General features: G+C 46.2%; 1 protein-coding gene across 3 annotated transcripts in view; it reads right to left on the reverse strand.

The window, feature by feature from the left end:
• Positions 1–334: 334 nt before the first annotated feature.
• RBP5 (retinol binding protein 5) overlaps positions 335–20,768 on the reverse strand; it is a 152,145-nt gene continuing 131,711 nt past the window's right edge. For all 3 annotated transcript variants that reach the window (XM_069243033.1, XM_069243034.1, XM_069243031.1), the window contains exons 3-5: positions 20,060–20,238; positions 10,270–10,371; positions 335–504 (exon numbers count right to left, since the gene is read on the reverse strand). In XM_069243033.1, coding sequence (XP_069099134.1) covers positions 451–504; positions 10,270–10,371; positions 20,060–20,238 — 335 coding nt within the window. In that variant the 3' untranslated portion in view covers positions 335–450. The remainder of the gene's footprint in view (positions 505–10,269; positions 10,372–20,059; positions 20,239–20,768) is intronic.

Below are 20,768 nucleotides of genomic sequence, written 5' to 3' on the forward strand. Positions count from 1 at the left end.
ATGTATCGGTAGGAGCTCAGCTAAAAATGATGGAATGGAATGCCTAGACAGTAATTATTAATAGTTCACACTGATTCTAGCATTTTCATCCATCTCTTTGTTGCAGTCTACTAAGTAATGTCTTCAGATTGCCTTGGAATGAGCCACAGAACTGGGTGACATTGAGTTGGATAAAATATAACAACTATGACTTAAGTGCCAAGAAGCAATTAAATCTGTGCGTCCATTATCAGGAGCATCTCAATGGCATCGAATGTTGACAATCATCCCTTTCCCTGCTACCAGGATTTCATTGACGAAATATAGTTTAGAAAAAACAACACAAAGAGAGAAGTGTATTTAAAATAGGTTTTATAAAGTTTTGTGCAACGGGACGCAGCTAGAAGGAGACTCAGTTCTACGGCTATGGACGACCAGACACGTGTGAAGAGTCCAGCGAAGCGGTGGGAGCTACGCGGCCTTCCGGAATAGTTGCTTTCCCACAGCGTCCCCGGCTGTCATCTCCTAGAGGGGAGGAGAAGAGACACGACAGTGCCCATTACTTTCACTTATGTTTTTCACAACCAAAATAACAACAACAGACAAACTCAAATTAGTACCGGAAAAATATTCCAGTCATTAAATTAGAAAGGAAAGTTAACAAGCATGAGAAAATCTATCTACCAGACTATCTGAATGCAGTATGTAACAAACTAAAGGCCCAATTACGAGTGTGGCAGTTCTCGGACTCCCACACTCGCATCGGTTGTGGCAGTCCGACTGCCACATTAAGAGGTTGGTGGGCAGCCCCGCCAGCCTACTGCCGTCCCTGCTAAGATCGTAGATCCCGACGGGCTGACAGCAGGGCAGGTTGGAATCAGCCAGGTCAGCGCTGAACTCAGCACCGCCCTGCTGATTACAACCTGGTTTTCTGCCCACCTTTTCATGGCGGTTTCACCGCCCTGAAAAAGCTGGCGGAGAACAGGTGTAGGTGGCCACAGGTGGGCCCCCGCAGTGCCCATGGCATAAGCAGTGCAGGGGTCTCCCTGCCCAGCACCCTCATAATGGCCTCTGTCTGCTGTGCAAACAGTGGGCATTGTGAGGGTGCTGGTGCCCCCTGCGGACACCAGCATTGCCGCTGGCTCGTAATCAATGCTGCCACTAGTTTCCCGCTGGGCAGACCGGTGGAAACCTTGGCTTCCGCCGGTCAGCCCAGTTGGAAAGCCTTAATAGGGCCGGGGGGAGGTAGCCAGCACGGTGGCAACCACCCCGTCTGGAGACTGGCGGACGGGTGTTCACGCCGCCAAACTCATAAACCGGCCCTGATTACTGGTTCAGTGCTCTATCTGGTCAGCTCCACCTAAAAAAATAGAGTTCAATGTTTTGACTTTAGTGATGCTGGTGAACTGTTTTCCCAGCCTCCCTCCAGGTGAATCAGCTGCCGGCTGCTGTTATAGGGCGGCCTCCCTTTAGAACTCAGTTGTAATGGTAGTCCCTGTGGCAGCCACGCAAATGAACGGTAGAGGGAGCCCAAGAGCCGCGATACCGAAAACAGGCTTATCGTCTGTCTCTCACTGAGTGACTAGGACCCGGGGCTGACGCAGAATAAGATATATATACAGCTTTAATGCTCGGGTTCCTCAGGCGATCTGTCACTTCAAACACGAGCTCAGAGCCGCGTTTGCTGCCAGGATCCCTAGAAATGTTTAAATATTAATTGAAGCAACGAAGTCAGCCCTTGGAGGTAATGCGTAAGAACAGCTCAATAACGGGTTCTGAGAAAGGTATTTGTCTCATAAAAAAAATCTAAGACAAATATTTCACAAAATGCATTTTGTTCAGGAAAAGCTGCAGGCAGCCAGGCTAACTCGATTTACTTCACTCAATGAAGCAAGATTTTTCGTTTCCCACAAAAATGCTTCCAGCATTATTATTTTTCTGTCCTGTGCTTATTGTTTCAGGCACCCGGGATGAAAGCCCGTTATTAACCTGCTCTTGAAGCCCGTCTATTCCTGTCCCCAGGGCCGGCTTCTGGCATGGGCGAGCTGGGTCCTGGCACGGGGCGCCTAGGGCTGGAGGGGCGCACAGGTAGCTGACCTCCTAAACTGCCTGGAATACATCTTTAATGCCAGATCGCCAGTTCATTGCATCGCTTTCAAGCTGTTTGTAAAATCATGTGTTCTTTAATTTTCTTAGCCTTCCCCATGACTAGGGAGACCAGATTTTGAGGAGCAAAAACCGGGCCAGGTCAGACATAAAAGAAGGACTAAAGACATTACACTCACTTTTATATCTGGCCTGTCCCGTTTTTTTGCGTAGCTTTGTGAATGTGTGCCTATACATGTGTGTGTTTACACATATATATATATATATATATAATACACACACACACACACGCACACACATAAACACATTTACAAGACTACACGTATAAAATTAGCTATAGCTTGACCTCCCACCCTGCCCTTCCAACACGCCCCCACCTAGCTCTCTCTGCTCCCCACCCGTCTCTCTGCTGGGAGCAGACAGGGGAATGTGTTGCCTGACAGTAACAGATAAATTACTTTAATTATTGCATACTTGGAGAGCATACCTTTAACTTGTACTTCCCTAGATAATCTGACCTTTGGCCCAAAAACCGGGACATTTGTTTAAAATTAAAAGAAGCGTGGGGACACCGGGACAGTCCTCTAAAAACCGGGACTGCCCGGGGAAATCCGGGACGTCTGGTCACCCTACAGATGACCTCACTCCCAGTCCCCTCTACCTTTTCCCTCAGCCCCCTCCCAGGTGCTCTATCTCCAGTTTAATAACTGAATATGTGTTTTTATGGCGGGCCGGTTCCCAAGGGGGACCAGTTTGGGGCCCGCATGCAACGCCTCCCTTGGGCGGGACAGGAGCCCAGGACGGGGAAGAAAGCCTGCAAAAATGGTGCGCCTGGGTTGGTGAGTGACATATGAACCGGCCAATCTGGCCACACCAGGTATAGATCAGATCAACAGAGAGACAGAGCGCAAGAGGTTCTTGATGGTAAAGGGGATGCGTGGGACATTTAATGACCATTACATGTGATGTTGATCTACCATGTAATACCTCTTTGAATGTCTGTAATAAACTGCGGCCAATTCAATCCCAGCAATGGCTCACTAGCGAATTATGGACAAAAGGTACAGGGATCTTACTGGGGAAACATGTTGGTCGCTGGTTGGGCGGGAGTCCTTGCACAGATGGGAGGGGTTGGAGTAAGGGGACAAGGTGAAATGTGTGCTCACAGGCCGGTCACTGCTCTGAGGTGTTTACACAGGGCGTGAACATTAAGCAGAAATGACCCGCAGTAGGATCACCAGGGGGAGGGGGTGGATGGGCGAGGAGTGGAGGAAGACGATTAGGACAGGCACCAAATTTAGTCTGAAGAAAGGCCGGCCCCGATTGTCCCCCACACCGGAGGAAAACTGACCACCTCCTTGCTTATTCTTCACTCATAAATGTCTGTCAGAAGCCTCCAACGATTAAAACCAAAAGGAATGCTTATGAAGAACATGGCGGATCTGTCTTTAAAACGTATGCAAAGCAATATTTGAAACAGTTGCTGCAGAATTCCCATAATGCATGGGTTTGAGCACCTTAGGTTGTCACCTCGTGGTGGCGCTGCATTGCAACTAAAGATCTCCACAGTGGTGTAACACAAAAAGATGGGACCTCCCGGCAGATGTGCTATGAGGTCCTTGGCTCTTCCAAATCTCAGAGGTATTCAATGGCTTTAGACTGGAAGCGGGCCCCCAAAAAACGTTGGTTGCCTCCTGCACCACAGCGGCCTATATTACACCCCTGAGCAGGACCAGTGGGTGGGATCTGATCACATGACGGACCAATACATTTCTAATGTAATAAAATTAGCTTCATTACTTTTTGTGAACAGAGAAAAAGAGAACCATCCTGGGGCTGTTCATTCCGAGAGGTGAAATACTTCAGCTGAAATGTAAGGCCGGGAGTCTCTTGTGCTATGAAAACGAGGGAGGGGCGGGCGGCTAAACACATTTCCTAGTCAGTGCCACTGCTCGCCTGAAAGAAATGTAAGTGTGTGCAACTGGTCAATCTGCAAACGTAAAGGATGCTTGGGAGCCGGTACTGGCTTTAATTGATGGAATCACTGGAAGCTTCCTGATGACATAGATTTATTCTTCTTGAGCGGGAGTGCACGGGAGTTCCCAGCTAAGCTGTAAAGTGTGTGCTTTTAATGGACAGTTATAAAAAAGGCAATTGTGCTATGTACGAAGGTGTGGTCAAACTACAAAATATTCTATACCTTTTTTTGGGACATTCACCTTCAGGTAACTACATATAAAATAAGGCACAGCTTAAAGGAACAATAAATGCAAGTTTAGTTAATCAGTTGGAAATGCATTATCGGACATTATGAAACCTCTATTGATGCACTGCCAAGGTCGGTCTCTGTAACCAGACAACCAACGATTTGAATCTTGGTTGATGCGATGGAGAATAGCCGCTAGTGTATGTCTAGTGCTACAAGGTCAAATATGTGACAGAAAGCACTGTGAATATGTAAGTCATTGTTTCAAACTTGCATTACACACAGTATATTAGGCTGCTAAAAAAATATCAAAAAGGTTTTAAGCTAAATTGCTTCCAAAATCTAGATTTCAGTAATACCCGGATTGTGCATGGTGCAATTTTTTTTAAACAGCCCATTTCAAAGCACACACTTCACAACTCAGCTGGTAACTCCCTTGCCAAGCCACTCAAAAAGAATAAATCTGTGTCATCAGGAAACTTCGAGTGATTCCATCAATTAAACCAATACCAGCTTCCAAACACCCCCTGCATTTGCAGATGAACAAGGTGTGCACATATACATTTCGTTCAGGCAAGCAGGCAACCTGTTAAGAAGGCTTATTTAGCTGTCCGCTCCTCCCTCGGATTCACAGCACAAAAGACTCCCTGCCTTACATTTCACCTGGAGCATTTCAACTCTCAGAATTAACAGTCCGAACTATAGGGGAACCATATTTCTCAAATTAAAAAGTATGGGCATGTCGTGCCCCTAAGATCACGCCCACTTTGATCTCTGGGATAGAGCAGGTGGAGCTTAAGGCCTCCAATGATAGACCTGCGGTAAGTACGCCACAAATAACAGTAAATGGAGGATGTGCTATTACTGGGGTATTATAAATCATCTGGTATAACCAGTGCTTAATTTGAGCCGGTGCAGGGCACCAACCCTTATTTTTGAGGACCGGCACATATTTTTCTGCATCAGGCAACTACTGCAAGCAAAAGACACATTTGGGAAAGACGGAGGAATGAAAGTCAGAAAAGGGTCACATAGGGAGAAAGCAGAAAACTGCAAGAGTGAGCTGAAGGGGCAGGGATGGCTTCAGGATTACGCTGCCTCAGTGTTCTGTGCTCGCCCATTTGAATGTAGTAGCTAGAGGTGAGCTTTGGGCACCAGCACATTTTTATTTACAAATTAAGCACTGGGTATATAACCCTTTATTTTTGGAGAATAAGATGCGGAAATTGATGTTATTACACTCATTTCAGCACGTGCCTCCTGGAATTGTGGGCACTTATGTGAGGATAACTTCCACCATGTTTGTCCTGGTGGGATTGTCCTTCTCATCCAGATTCCAAAATGGCATCCCATTTAGGACATTTTCTTCACTCAAGATGTGGTCAGCATTCTACCTTCGACACATCTGACAAGGTAGCACTGAGAAGCCGAGTGTGGAAAATCGGGAAAGAGAATCTCCATTCCCTTCCAACTATACTTTGTTGAGAGTAAGGTTACATTGCAATAGTTTTACTATGCACTCCTCATATTTTATTGCTGCTATGACATTGAGGGCCCTGTAGAGCATTCATGTGCCAATGGCTATATTTTCTTTAACGCAACAGGGAAATACGTGCGTATTGAAACCTTCCCCAGTCCAAGCAACGAACGAGCAATTTGCAGTTTACAGCATAGTCCAATGAATTAAAAATTCGCACAGGTGTGGACATTATATTGTATTTTTTATTGAAATAATTTTGCTCTTATCCTCTTGTAATACAAACTAACATCTATATCATTAGAATTAAGTTATAACAGTATGGGATGCGCTAATTTATGTGCATTACTCACATAGTTACCTGCATTGTCAGCCAGCTGTATCCCTTTTTGAACTAAGACATTTTTCAGAAAATGTAAGTTGATCTGTTTTTCACTGACAGGTTGCCTAGATTCAATGTACAGCACACTGAAACCTAACTAGATGGATCTGGCGCTCTAGAAAACAACTGTCAAATAAAGTAACAATAATGTTCAGTTCTATTATTATTAAAGTGATCTTGTTATTAAGTAAAAATAAAGTAGTCATTGGTTGGTTTGCTTATGACTCATGTTTCACAATTGAAAAGACTGGACTATTGTCTTTGAAAATGGCAGCTCTGAAGGGGTCAGTAACAATTTTTCAAAGAGCCCCATATGTTACCGGCCCAGAGTCAACAAAACTGGGATCTACGGTTGGCGGAATAAATTGCTTTTCAGCCTGCTATGGGGGAAGTGCGTTTCTTCACATTGTCAAGAGACAAATAGAGAAATCTAGAGGAATACAAATTGAACAATGTTTGAAGAGGGCCTTTCCCCTAGGGGACGCAATGTATTGATTTTTTAGTGGATTACAAGTCAGAGCAAACTGTGTTAGCTTCTTTAAGTCAGGATTTACTCAATGCCTTGGTCCTCAGTACCGAGTGAGAAATGGAATCAAAGTGCGCTGCATAAGTGAAGGAGGGCTTCTAGGCACAAAATTAGAGCCGAAGACTCATCAACAAAGCTCTTGGGAACAGGGTGTATTAATGAATTGCTTTGTTATGCCAAAAGTGTCGAATGGCAGCTCGAATAAAGACTAGAGAACCAGGGAAGCAAGATATCTATTAATAGGGTTACATTTTGCACTGTGGCAAAAGGACAAATATAAACTTCTGGGTTTGTATGAGAAGTTAATGCTGAATATAAAATAATTTATTGATCAGATCCCTACAGCAGAGCCTTTCACAGATAGCTTTACAAGTGTCACTTTTCGGTAGTTGGTGACAGCCTGAAAATGTGAACTGACTGTCAATGATTAGGTTTTCCCCCAAGTTTATCTAAACTTCCAGTACAAAACGGTGAAGATACCCATTCCAACGTGCTCTGTTTCCATGCTCAGACCACGCAATCCACTTTACTACAGAAAGGATTACTTCCCATCACAAGGAATTACACTGAGGGCGACCAGATGGATGCAGAGGTGACTATGGTGTTGTAAGTGCACCACAACCTGCCTCCTTGTAGGTAAGGTGTATGTAATTTTCATAGGCAATTTCCTGAAGAAGGTTTGTGACATATTCAGTGTAATTAATCGTGCTGAAACATGTCACTTTTGACATGGGTGGTGAGTTTTGAGTCTCTTGCTTTTAACCTTGTTCATGGGGATGCCTCAATAAACATTGAAAGCTAGACCTCAGACAATTTTAATCTCTTTGTAGGTGCATATGAATCATACAGTTTCACACAAATGCTCATGAGTGATTTTGAGTAATTTCAATTGGCACGGAGCATCTCAACCTTAGGTGGAGGAAGTCTAAAAAAAGGTTTTCAAAATTTAGATAAACTCACCTCCCTGTCTCCAATCCGGTGTTTATCCAAATGTAGGATTTAATAAAGAGAACAAGCGCGGGGTGGCAAAGTCTATTTCTTGGGACCTAAAAAGTTATTTATGAATTTTCCAAGGGATTCCTATGTACTCCACAAAAGTGTTAGGGCCAGATATACACAAAGCCCTTTTGCATTTCTTGACAGTTCGAATCGGTATTTTGAGCCATTAAGAAATGCAAACAGCCTTTTCTTATGTACAAAACTTAAATTGTGATTTCTACCCTGTACAAATCGCAATTTGTGATTCCCAGAATAGGAAATCGCGAATAGGGATTTCTTATTTGCGATTCCTATTCTGATGTACAATGCATTTCCTAAATGTGAATTTGGCATTTAGGAGATGCAATTACCACCAACTTGAAGTCGGTGGTGACCAGGTGCAATTTTAAAAAAACACACCAAAGTGCTTTTTTAAGTCGAGCGTGCAACCACTATGAAGTTTTGTAATCCTTCTGTGGGCTTTTAGCCACACCCACTGCACGCCCATCACTATTACTCGTTCATGGGCTTGCCTTCAAAAATCCTTTGTTATCATTGGTAAATGCTTCATGTTTGTCCCTCCTTGGGGGGGTTTTGTTACAGCCTTCGCCACTGCCCCTGTTATACGGATAATTGCACGTTTGCTGATACATTTGACTACGAGCAAACTTCTTTTTCCTTTTGTGTCTCTTCTTTGCGCTCACGCTCACTCTTTGAATTGGCACGCTTATGTCAACTGTTTTAATTTTCATCTTCAATTTATGTTGCAAGAAACGTCCAGTTAGGAATTTACAAGGCTAATTGCTCTAACTCGAGCAAACGCAAGACCCATTGCATTGCAAATGCTTGTTTTAATTGCAGTAGAGCGCACACATGCCCCTTAGGTATATGTGTGCTCTACAGGTGACCCCTATTTTTGGGGTGCACCAAAGAGGGCCTTTTTCCCTTTCCCATCCCAGGTTTTGCACTTCCTAAATAGCGATTTCTTAATTAAAAACTTGCTGTTTAGGAAATGCAAAAGCGGCACATTGACTAAAATGCAATGGGATTTCTTAATACCAATTTCCTAATAGGCTGTACCTTCAGAGTAGCCAACATGGCGGTGTCTTATTTGAAGGCACAGACATATGCCCCAGGAAGGTGAAGACCTCTACATATGGTCGTGGTTATTTTCCAGGGTGGCGGAGGTTATAATTTTCTGCAAGGACAGTGGGAAGACCACCAAACATTAAATAAACCTCCAAGTCCGATCTTTAAAAAAACTCCAAGTCCCTGCCTTTTTTTATCCACTTAGGGTGGCTCTTGAGCCTGATGTGGGGAAACATCCTTTTTTATGACTTTTTTATTACGAAAGTCGTGGTTAACGAAAGCGTAACAACGCTTTTTTTAACCACGACTTCGTATTTTTGTGCCTTAACTACGTATGTTCTGAACAACGAACATGCGTGGTTAAGGTACAAAGAAGGGAGTTGGCGGAGGTAAGTGGTGGGTTTAGGTTTTGGGGTGGGGGTGGGGGGTCAGGGTGTTTTAGGTTTTGGGGTGGGGTTGGGGGGGTGGGGTGTTTTTGGTTTTGGGGAGGGGGTGGGGGTTAGGGGGTTTTAGGTTTTGGGGTGGGGTTGGGGGGGTGGGGCGTTTTTGGTTTTGGGGAGGGGGTGGGGGGTTAGGGGGTTTTAGGTTTTGGGGTGGGGTTGGGGGGGTGGGGCGTTTGTTGGTTTTGGGGAGGGGGTGGGGGGGTCAGGGGTTTTTAGGTTTTGGGTTGGGGTTGGGGGGGTGGGGCGTTTTTGGTTTTGGGGAGTGGGTGGGGGGTCAGGGGATTTTAGGTTTTGGGGTGGGGTTGGGGGGGTGGGGCGTTTTTGGTTTTGAGGAGTGGGTGGGGGGTCAGGGGGTTTTAGGTTTTAGGATGGGGTTGGGGGTGGGGCGTTTTTGGTTTTGGGGAGTGGGTGGGTGGTCAGGGGGTTTTAGGTTTTAGGGTGGGGTTGGGGGGTGGGGCGTTTTTGGTTTTGGGGAGTGGGTGGGGGGTCAGCGGGTTTTAGGTTTTGGGGTGGGGTTGGGGGGGTGGGGTGAGGGATGTAGGGTGAATGGTGCCTATTGCTAATGATTTTATCAGGAATGCCTTTACAACGAAATATCGTTGTTAAGGCATTCATGGTAAAATCATTAGTAGTAAGGACGAGGTCGGTGTTCCGACCTCGTTGTTAAGGTTAGTAGTTGTTTTTAATTCGGTGTTCCGTCATATAATCCCTGATGTGCCCTTGCTTTGATTTCATCTCATGGCCTGACTGCAAGTGTTGTTCTGTTTTTACGTATGGTTTGTATAAAGATCTATGTGTGTCACCTTTAGGCTGTTTCACAACCTATCTGCGTTATCCAGATTCATTGCATGTCATTTTAGCAGGTATCTTGATTTTGAGGTTCGGCTTCCTATATCTGGGGTTGCTTCTCTAAATATCTGGCATTGACACTGTCCATGCCGGTCCTTGGTTTGCCTCGGATACGCTACCCACGCCTCGAAGGCTGGATTTGAATCTTGTATCCTCCTTCAATCAAAGCTTATCACTTTTCTCCCTGCATGCAGTAGATCCCTCGTCCCTCCCAGCATCACACCCACAACTTACCAAGTGCAGCAGGTCCCCCTCCAGCCACTGCTTCCATCCTCGGTTCTTGACCTCTCCTTTCTGGACACACACCAGCGTGTCCCCCTCCCAGGAGACTGTGGTCTGAAAGAGAAGAGGTATACAGGTGAATTGGTTCGTACTGCAGGCTCCCTGCACTCACTCCATCTCTATGCACACCTCAGTGTCCCAGGGTGTACTCAGTCCTGTATTCCCTATCGCCACCTACACCTGCAATGTCCCGTGGGTGACTCTGTACGATCCATCTTCATATACACCTCTGAAACCCCATAGGTTTGCGCTATACAAAATGCCTGAACTCAGGTACACCTGCGATGTCCTACTGATGGACTCTGCACTAGAGGCCCCCAGTAGGTGGCCTGTCCCTCTGATTTGTATGTCCCAGGTGTATTCCAGGTACTTTTTTTCCTCTATGCCCCAAAGTGCCACCCATATTTCTTTGTGTGCTCACTGCTCTCTGCCCTCTTCCAGCTGGGCTGTCTCTTGCTCTGCCCATGTGTCCTAGGGTGTTTGCACCACTAGGAAGAAGGGAAGAAATTGATTGAGGAGAGTAGAGAAAGGACACAGAAGGGTGCCTGGCTTTTGACCTATATATGGCTTCATGTGAGTACGCGGAGGAGGTTACGGGGCAAGTGCACATTGATACAGAGATACAAATCTCCATGGCACGTACATGAAGGTGCAGAGGAGCACATCTCTGGAGGAGGTACACCAAGTACTGGGGAGAAAGTACCTAGGGTGGGTGCATGAAAGAAGCATCTTGAGATGAGTGCACGCAGTTTAAATGGTGCAGGTCTACCAAGTGCCAACAAAACCAGAATATAATGGGGGACCACGAAGCGGACACATCCAGTGGCGCTGAAACAAACCTCTTGGATGAATGCTCAAAGGTACATAGAGGACACTTGTGGGGATTGGAAATGCAGGTGTTGTGGTACAGACAGGTGTGGGGATGGGCTTAAGCGGTGGAGTATTGAAGTACGGTGGAGGACGTCTACAGGATGGGAACCGAGTTAGGTACTTTGGTACTTGCAGGTCTGGCAGTAGAAGTCTATGCAGTGGGTATACTGAGGTACAGTGAAAGACATCTATAGGATGGAGCTACTTGTGGTAGAAGCAGATTCTTTGAATGGGAGACTATGGAGTGGGTGCATTAAAGTAACGTTAAAGAGGAGTATGGGAGGGACTCATGCACGTACAGAGTAAGAAGCAGGTTCGGAAAACAGAAGCATATGCAATGAGGTACAGTGAGGATGTGTATGGGGTATCTTTGGGGTACCTTTAAAGACGTTTATCAAAAGGATCCATGCATGTAATGTGGTAGAGTCAGGTTCCGAGAATGGAAGCTTATGGAGTAGGTGCATTGAGGATACAGTAAAGGGCCTCTGCGGGAGGGGTTCAAGCATGTATATGATAGAAGTACTGTCGGAGACTGGATGCTAATAGATTGGGTGGGGTTTGTTTTGCATTTTTATGTAGCACAAATTCGGCCCGAAGATATTGGAGTGCTTTACATGAGCACCAGTTACATTACAAATGGACACATTCTTTTTTTGTAGGTACGGGGAGTTTAAGGGCCTGATTTATATTTCGGCAGATAAGTTACTCTGTAACAACGGTGATGGATATCCCGTCCGCTGAAATATAAACCCCATAGGCTATGATGGGATTTAAATTTTAAATCAGACCCTAAGTGATTTGTCAAGAATCCCAGGATGTTGAGCCAACACCAAGACCCGAACCTGGTTCCCCAGCTCAAAAGTAGGCAGCTCTGGCCGTTATGCCTTATCCTTTCCTGTAACGTACAATGAAGGACGTCTTTGGAATCGATCTAGTTTGGTAGTAGCAGGCTATATTTTTTATTTCAAAATGGCGCCCGACTAAAACGCCGTACCACACATCATGGGATTTATCCTGTAACTCGGCTCGACTTTTAAATCGACTGATCAGATTTGCTCAAGAAAGGAAGGCCCACCATGAATATTCTTTTGCCTTGGAAAAAGCCCCAGGTGGATTAACCAAAAAAAGGGGGCGAAACACGTGTCAGCTGTTTTTCATCATATGTTCAAGATTTCTACATGGAATACTAAGACACCCAAGATTCATTACTACCAATAAATGAAACCTTCTTGAAAGCATTGATTGAATAGCTTCATTATTGATTCCAATTTGATGGAACATTGACAATACGGATGTTCATGAGTGGGCTATCTTTTTGGAACTTGATTCATGACTCAGGGCAAACTGGTCCATACCCCTCTGATAAACCACCACATAACAAGAACTGGGTATTCATAAGGACAGGAGAATTGGTCTGTCAAATTCGATAATTGATATATCAAACTTATATGAATGGAAGACTGCAGAGCAGGTACGTGAAGGCAGCTTCCTTTGGGGAAGTTTCTGTAACTCAATAGGAAGTTGACTTCACAGGATATACTGTGGCTCAGATCTGTGGTGAGAGGGCTCAGTGTAGGTTGTGGTTTGGCTGAGTGACACCTTAGTAAGTACATTGGAGTTGGATGCGTGAAGGATTTGGTGTCTGGTAAGATGTAGGGGTCTAGATAAGAGGGGGCTTGAGATTGGAAAGTTTTAGAATAAAAACACATCTAAAGGAGAGTACAGATTTCCTTCTGGTGTGGGGGGTCCCAGATGTGGGAGTGAAAAACTCTTTACTCATAAGAGGGTGTTGGTGACTTGACATGTTTTCCGAAGGTCTTCATGTACCCACTGGATAGATGATTTTGTGAAAAGAGGGAGGTTTTTCTAGAAAGGCGAGGTTTTTTTCTGTATGCTGTTCTTTGTGGGTGATGCAAATGTGTTTGGATGAGACCAGAAGGTTGGCTGTTAAGCCATGCCAGCTCAATGCCAAGTCAGTTTTAGTTGTAAGAGGACCACAGTCTAGAGGCCATCACATATTTGGAGTAGTGGACTCAGTGGACTACAGTGGTGTTGGCTTAAAATTATTTTTTTGATTTTGTCATTAAGAAATTATTTAATGACAGATTTCTTGCAAACACTGCTGCTGCAGTGGACTTCTTTCTTGAGTACAGAAGCAGACCCACAGTTAAGGACCAACGTAGTTATGCAGCACCCTGGAAGTTGACACCAGCTACAACAAGGGATGGTGGTCATGGGGCCATGCTGATTGGTAGTTCACCACTTGCTGATCATCATGGATAGGGATAGAAGTTTTTGGCAACTTTCTGTTGCTCAGGGGGAGGAGAGAGGTGTAGCCTAACTAACTCATTGGATAGAAATAGTCTCCCTCGTTCCACCACCACCCACAAAGACAGCTACGAGTGAGCCTTCCTGAAAGGGACGCTGGAGTTCACGCCCACACAGACACTTTGGGCTTGGTTTAGAGTTTTGGGTGGACGGCGTTACTCTACCTCAAACATGACGGATAGCCCTTCATAGTATTACAATCCTATTATATCCTATGGGAATCATAATAAGGGAGACAGGATATCCATCACGTTTGTGATGGAGAAACCCCTCTGCCAAACTCTAAACCAGGCCCTTAGTGGGTTGGTGAGGTGTTTTTTGTTTGTGTGAGGAATGAGATGTATTTCATGTTAGGGTTCGAAGATGAATAACTCATATTTTCCCAAGTCTGAGCTGTGGGGTGGGATTTGCCTTTTAAGTGCAATCACCCATGGTGTTTTGACAGTGACCCTTGTGGACTATCATAATAGGAGTTCCACTCTGGCACACTGCGTCTTGGACAGTTCCCTAGGATTGCTCCCAAAACAGATGACTAGGGTGGTCATCTTGTGCATTAAGAGTATTATGCAGTCGTTGTTTTCCTCAAATACTTGGATACTCATTTTTTTTTTCTTGCTGGTGAGAAAGATCTGCCCTCCTTCTCCAAATAAGTTCCTTCAGAAACTAAGAACTCTGATTCTTTCGGAACAGTCTTCCTGCCCTATTGATGACTTTTAGGCTTATGATTGAATGTCTCCTAGATCAGGATAGGGCCGACAACATCCCTTGCAATTCATCACACAGACTAATTTCTGGTCAGTAAGCGTATTGATGTGTAAATCCCTTTTTGTCGATAATTTATGACACTAAATGTATAATTTTAGGTGCTCTGACGCCCCTTGCAACTATGTTTGCGATTTTTAAAACTGCTAAATAAATAAAAACAAGCATTGGCAAAGCCAATAGGTCTCACTTATACAAGAGCTATTGGATTTAGCAATGTGTTTCAGCCATGTTGTACACCAGTGTGGCTGCTGTTCAGCATGGGTAAAAGTTAGTGGTGTGGAGTGTTGTAGAGTGGAGTGGGGAGTAGAGCATCATAGAGTGGATTTGTAGGATTAGAGTGTCTTAGTGTGTAATAGGGGGATTAGAGTGTTAGAGTTGATTAAAGGGGAGTAGAGTTCAGTAGCAGAGTGTCATAGAGTGCAGTGTCGTAGAGTGGAGTGGGGCGGAATAGGATGGAATGGGTTGAAGTGGATTGAGGTAGCAGAGTGGATTGGAGTAGAGTGGTGTGGTTTGGACTGGGGTAGAGTGGGATGGATGGAGTGGAGTGGGGTGGATTAGAATGGCTGTACTGGATTTGATTGTAGTGGGATGGATTGAAATGGGGTGTGGTGGATTGGGTTGGGATGGATTAGAGTGGGGTGGACTAGACTGGATTGAAATGGGTGGATTGAATCGAAGTGGTTGGAGTTGAGTGATAAAACAGGGGTGGGTGGGTTGGATTGTAGTGCGGTGGATTGAACTGGGGTGGGTGGATTGGATTGTGATGGAGTTGACTGAAGTGGGGCGGGCTGGATGGATTGGATTGGAGTGCAGTGCAGTGGATTGAAATGGGGTGGGTGGGTTGGATTGGGGTTGGGTGGAGTCGACTGGAGAGGGGTGGGCTGAATGGATTGGATTAGAGTGGGGTGGATTGAACTGGGATGGGGGTGGATTGGAGTGGGGTGTATTGGGGTGGGGTGGATTGGATTGGCATGGGGTGGATTGGAGTGGAGAGGATTGCATGGTAGTGGGTGGGGTGGATTGGATTGCGGTGAATTGGATTAAGTAGTGTGGATTTGATGGTGAACATTGGAGAGGTGTGCATTGGACTGGACTGGGGTGGAATGGAGTGGGGTGGTTTGGAGTGAAGTGGGGTGGATTGGAGCGGGGTGGATTGGACTGGAGTGGGGTGGATAGCAGTGGGGTGGGTGAAGTGGATTGTACTGGGGTGAGGTGAACTGAAATGGGGTGGATGGATTGGCTTGAGGTGGATAGATTGTGGATTGAATTGGAGTGGGGTAGTTGGTGTGGACTAGAGAGGGTTGCATGGAGGTGGGAGGGTGGATTGGATTGGGGTGAATTGGATTAAGTGGTGTGGATTAGATGGGGTACATTGGAGAGGGTTGCATTGGAATGGGGTGGACTGGGGTGGGGTGGAAGGGAGTACAGTGGAATTGAGTAGGGTGGTTAGGAGAGAAGTGGGGTGGGTTGGAGTGGGGTGTATTGGACTGGAGTGGGGTGGATAGGAATGGGGTGGGTGGCGTGGACTGAAGAGGGGTGGAGGGATTGGACTGGAGTGAGGTGGAGTGGGGTGGAATGAGTCAGTGGGTTGGAAAGGGGTGGATTGGGTTGGAGAGGGGAGTGGTGTGAATCTAACTGGTGTGGGGTAGATTGCATTTGAGTGGGGTGGATTGGATTGCAGTGGGTGGATTAAGGTGGATTAATTGATTTGGAGTGGTTTGAATTGAAGTGGGGTGGGGTGGGGTGGACTGGACTGGGGTGGATTGGACTGGAGTTGTTTAAAGGTGGATTGGAGGGGGATGGGTAGATTGGATGGGAGTGGGTGGATTGCATTGGAATGTGGTAGAATGGATTTGAGTGGGTGGATTGGAGAAGGGTGGTTTGGTTAGGGGTGGGTGGATTTTATTGGACTGGAATGTGGTGAACTGGAGTTGGATTGGAATGGAGTGGGGTGGGTTGGATTGGATTGGATTGGAATGGGTGGGTTGGGTTGGAATGGGATGGGTTGGATTGACATAGGGTGGATTAGATTGGATTTGGGTGGATTGGAATGGAGTGGATTGGACTGGAGTGGCTTCGCTTTAGGAGGCCTCTGCAGACTTTACCACCCATTGTCCCTGGCCCCTAAACCTACAAGAATGGCTTGGGTAGCAGGTAATATTCATTTCTAATGATTATTGGATTAATAAACAATTGCTGTTGTTCTCATCTTTAAATTAGATATACAGCACCACCATGTGGTAGGCTGTCATACGTGCAGTTGTTGACAAGTGTTGATGCCAAGTACAGGAAACTGCTGGTTCAAATTAAGCACTGGTTTTGTGACTGGGATAGTAGGAGTAGTGAGTCATGTGACAGGCAGTAAGGAACGAGGGTCGCATGTGATGTGACTGTAGTCAGAACTGAAAGGTGTGTGATGTGACTGAGTGAAAACTGAGTGGTATTTGATGTGACTGGTAGTGCAAATTGGGGTGCGTGTGTGTGCATGGTTGTGGTGCGACTGGGTTAGAGGCTGGGGTGTGTTTTGTGCCAAGCAGTGAGGACTGGGTGGTGAGTGCTGTGATTGGTAGTGAGGACTGAGGTACATGAGATGTCCCTGGCAGTGAAATCCTGAGGTAAAGGTGTGACTGGTAGTGAAAACTTAGGCCCATATGTATACTTTTTTAGCCCTGCATTTGTGCCGCTTTTTGACACAATTATATTTTGCAAGTTTGTGCCGCTTTTGCGTCAAATAATGACACAAATGAGGCACTAAAAAAAGTATAAATATGGGCCTTAGTGAGTGATACGACTGGTGATGGTAAAGACGGATGGGGGTGATATGGAAGACTTAAAAGGCCCATATTTATACTTTTTTAGCGCCGCATTTGCGAAGCTTTTTAACGCAAAAGCGGCGCAATCTTACAAAATACAATTGTATTTTGTAAGTTTGCGCCGCTTTTGCGTCAAAAAATGACGCAAATGCGGCGCTAACCAAGTGTAAATATGGGCCTAAGTGGCGAGTAGTGTGGCGTGCAGTGGGGACTGAGGAGTGTGTAATGTGACAGGTAATGAAGACTGAGTGGTGAGTGATGTCCCGGACAGTGACAACGGATGAGTGAAGGGGAGGGCTAGCTGGGACTCAAGGGAGGCCAGATATGGAAGGGGATGCCTTTGCCCAAGAGCAGAGCTGTGATCGTGGACACGCTGAGAAGAGGGGCGGGGCGTTTGAAGAGGGGCCAGCGGTGACTGACACTGGAATGTGACCCGGGAGCGAAGGTTGCGCAAGAGTTTTTCGTGCCGTGAGGACGGAGGCAAGGTAATGAACACTTCAGCGAGCTGTACATTGTAGTATTTCACTGTGAAGTTACGTTTGTTGGGATGTGTCTCTGTTGTGTTGTGCACAGCAAACCTATGTTATGATAGGTTGGGAGCCACTGAAAGCTCGAGCCAGAAGCGTGGCTCTGCTCGAGGTCCTCAAGGACCCCCGAGCCCAAAACGAGCCACGCTTTGATGTGGATTCCGCCTAGTATCCACGGTGTAACGTGCTGCGCCAAGAAGGAAAGACAACGTATTTATCTACCATTTAAAAACAGGAACATTGATGTACGTTCAGTATATTGCGTTTAATATTTACCCCTCAAAACAGTGTGACACAAACTGAAGTACTAAGGTGACACATCCCCGCATGATCCAGAAATATAAATATATAATTTTGCGGTTACTTTATCATAGTTTTGCATGACGTTTGTTACATGATTTAGGCAGACCTTTTCTGGGCTCGTGCGCCGGCTCGTAGAGCCGAGTCGGACTCTTGGCTCCGCTCTGGTTTCGGCTTTTTAACTTGTGGGCTCGCCCACCTCTAGTCGTGACACGCTGGGCTCGTGTAAGTAATGTGTCCTGGATGTCACTGTGAATATGGGTTTGTAAGTATGTCTGGCCTTGGTCTGGGACCAGGCTGGGGGTGGCTCTGTCGTGCTCTACCAGCGAACATGTGTGACTTCGTCGTCTTTTGCCGCGACAATGAGTGTAGTGCGGATGGGCTGTGAGGCTGGGAAGAGAAGGGTGAAATATATTCTGGAGTGCCATGTGTCTTCCCTTCATCTCTGCGCCTTTCCTCATTTCCATATCACACCCTTCTCTCCTCTCATTGGGGTAGCTAAAACTGAGCCCCCCCTACGCCCCTTCCCCCCCAATCCATCCCGCAAAGTACCTGGAGGGGGGGGGCCCTCACACCTGGACTCAGTCAGGGCCCTGCCGCCCGCGCACAGTGTACTGTGTTGAGGGGGTCCGCCTGGAGATCGTCACCCCCCGCCCCCCGGCACCACGGGGGCTCCGGGGACCTTTGTTACACCACTCACTCTCCGTGTATCTCTTCCCCGCCTGCCCCTCATCCCTCCAGCTCCCAATTGTTGCCTCTTCCCTCGAATTTACGCTACCCTCCTCTGCTTATTTCTCCTCCCCCTTCCCTTCACCTCTGGCCCGCTTCCTCGCGCACATTACTTGTCACGTTCTGTTGTGTCTCCCCCTTTGCTCTGACCGCCCCACCCCCGTCCTTTCGTTGCATCTGACATTCCACCCCCAAACCCCACCACTTCTCCTACAACCTCAGAGTGTCCTTGGGAGGAGGGACAAATTATTATGGACTCAGAACCCCTCTCCAACAGAGGGGGTGGGAGCGAGGTGTAAACAGCAGCAAACTCTGTGGGGCACTGACCCAATACACACAGGTGGCGTAGGACTGCCTCCCCTGAGAGGCCAAAAACCCTGACAGATTATTTTCACATCCTATTGTGATGGTTGCGGCCATGACCTAGCGCCTAGAAACCAGGAAGGTAGCAATCAGTGGTGCAGCGGGTGTAGTGAGTTCCAATGGTGTCCGTGCCCCTTTGAACCTGTTTATAATCGTTTTTTTCTACCAAACTGTAGGGATGGAGAGAGGAACTTAGGGTCAGATGTAAGAAATTCCTATTTTGCATTTCCTAAATAGCAAAGCCTAAGAAATCGCTATTTAGGAAATGTAAAATGGAATGTTTCCAATTAGGAAATCACAAATTAGGAAATGCAAAAGCAAGGGTGCCTAGGGGCCTACGCACCCCCCCTTGATGCACCCTAAAAAAAAGTGGTACAGATGTAAAGCGCACAAATGCCCTTAGGGATTTATGCGCTACATGGCACTAAAAAAAAATGCATTTTGAATGCAATTTTTAAACTTGCACATGGTTACCATCGACTTGGAGTCAAAGGTAATCTCATATCCTAAATACCCATTTCGCATTTAGGAAATGCTTTGTAAATGTGCTCATGAAATCGCACCTAGGAAATCCCTATTTGTGGTTTCCTGTATGGGAATCACAAAATGCGATTTGTACTGGGTAGATATCGCATTTTGCGATTCCTATTGGCCTTTGTACATCTAAAAAGGCAATTTAGCATTTCTTAACGGACCGAAATTGCAATTCGGTCGATTAAGAAATGCTAAATCCTTTTGTAGATCTGCCCAGATCTTTGCTGCTTGCATTAGAGCTCTTGACACATTGCTACCTCACTGATAGAGAGAACGCTGTTTGCTAAAAGTCAATATCACTAGCGCTGAGATTGTTGATTTCAAATCCTGATATTTAGAAGCAGCGGTGGTTGGTTTGCCTACTAGCGCCTAGAAGTGACTCAGGTCGCTGAGCCCTCACTTTAGCTTCTCTGGGTGGTTCTACTGCCCTCCATCCAAACACAGAAACATCCATTTGACACCCTAGCTCCTAGAAGCGGTTAGGTACGCCACAATTGCATTGCTCGCACTCACCTTGCACTTGCGCCCGTCGATAGAGCCCAGGTCCTCCTCGAACTCGACGCCCAGCATGAAGTCCATGGTGTAGTTGCGGAAGGTTGTGAGGGTGCGTATGATCATGTGGTCGCCATCCACCACAAACTCCTTCTCCGGCTTCAGCAGACTCACTATCTTCCTCAGCGCCATGTTAATGTCTGCGGATGGAGAACGGATACTGCTCAATGTGTGGAAAACCAGAGAATCAACACCGACTGCAGGTCAATGAGTGACCGCAGCAGGACTCTCAGGATGCTGGTGTGGGACATCACTCAAGTGAGAATGTGTCAGAACATGCATATTCAGTCACTCATCTACCTATGCACTGCTGACGGTGAGCTAAGCACCTGCTCCAGAGATCTGTCTGTAACCTACATGTCACTCATTCCTTATCTGTAAAAGATTAAACTACGTACAAGTCTGTATTCACTCACTCATTTACCTATGCACTGCTCTCAGTGAGCTAAGCACCTGCTCCAGAGATCTGTCTGTCACCTTCATGTCACTCATTCCTTATCTGTAAAAGATGAAACTATGTACAAGTCTGTATTCACTCACTACCTATGCACTGCACTCAGTGAGCTAAGCACCTGCTCCAGAGATCTGTCTATAACCTACATGTCACTCATTCCTTATCTGTAAAAGATGAAACTATGTGCAAGTCTGTATTCACTCACTCATTTCCTAT

The sequence above is a fragment of the Pleurodeles waltl genome, chromosome 7, assembly GCF_031143425.1.
Source record: "Pleurodeles waltl isolate 20211129_DDA chromosome 7, aPleWal1.hap1.20221129, whole genome shotgun sequence".
Lineage (NCBI taxonomy): Eukaryota > Metazoa > Chordata > Amphibia > Caudata > Salamandridae > Pleurodeles > Pleurodeles waltl.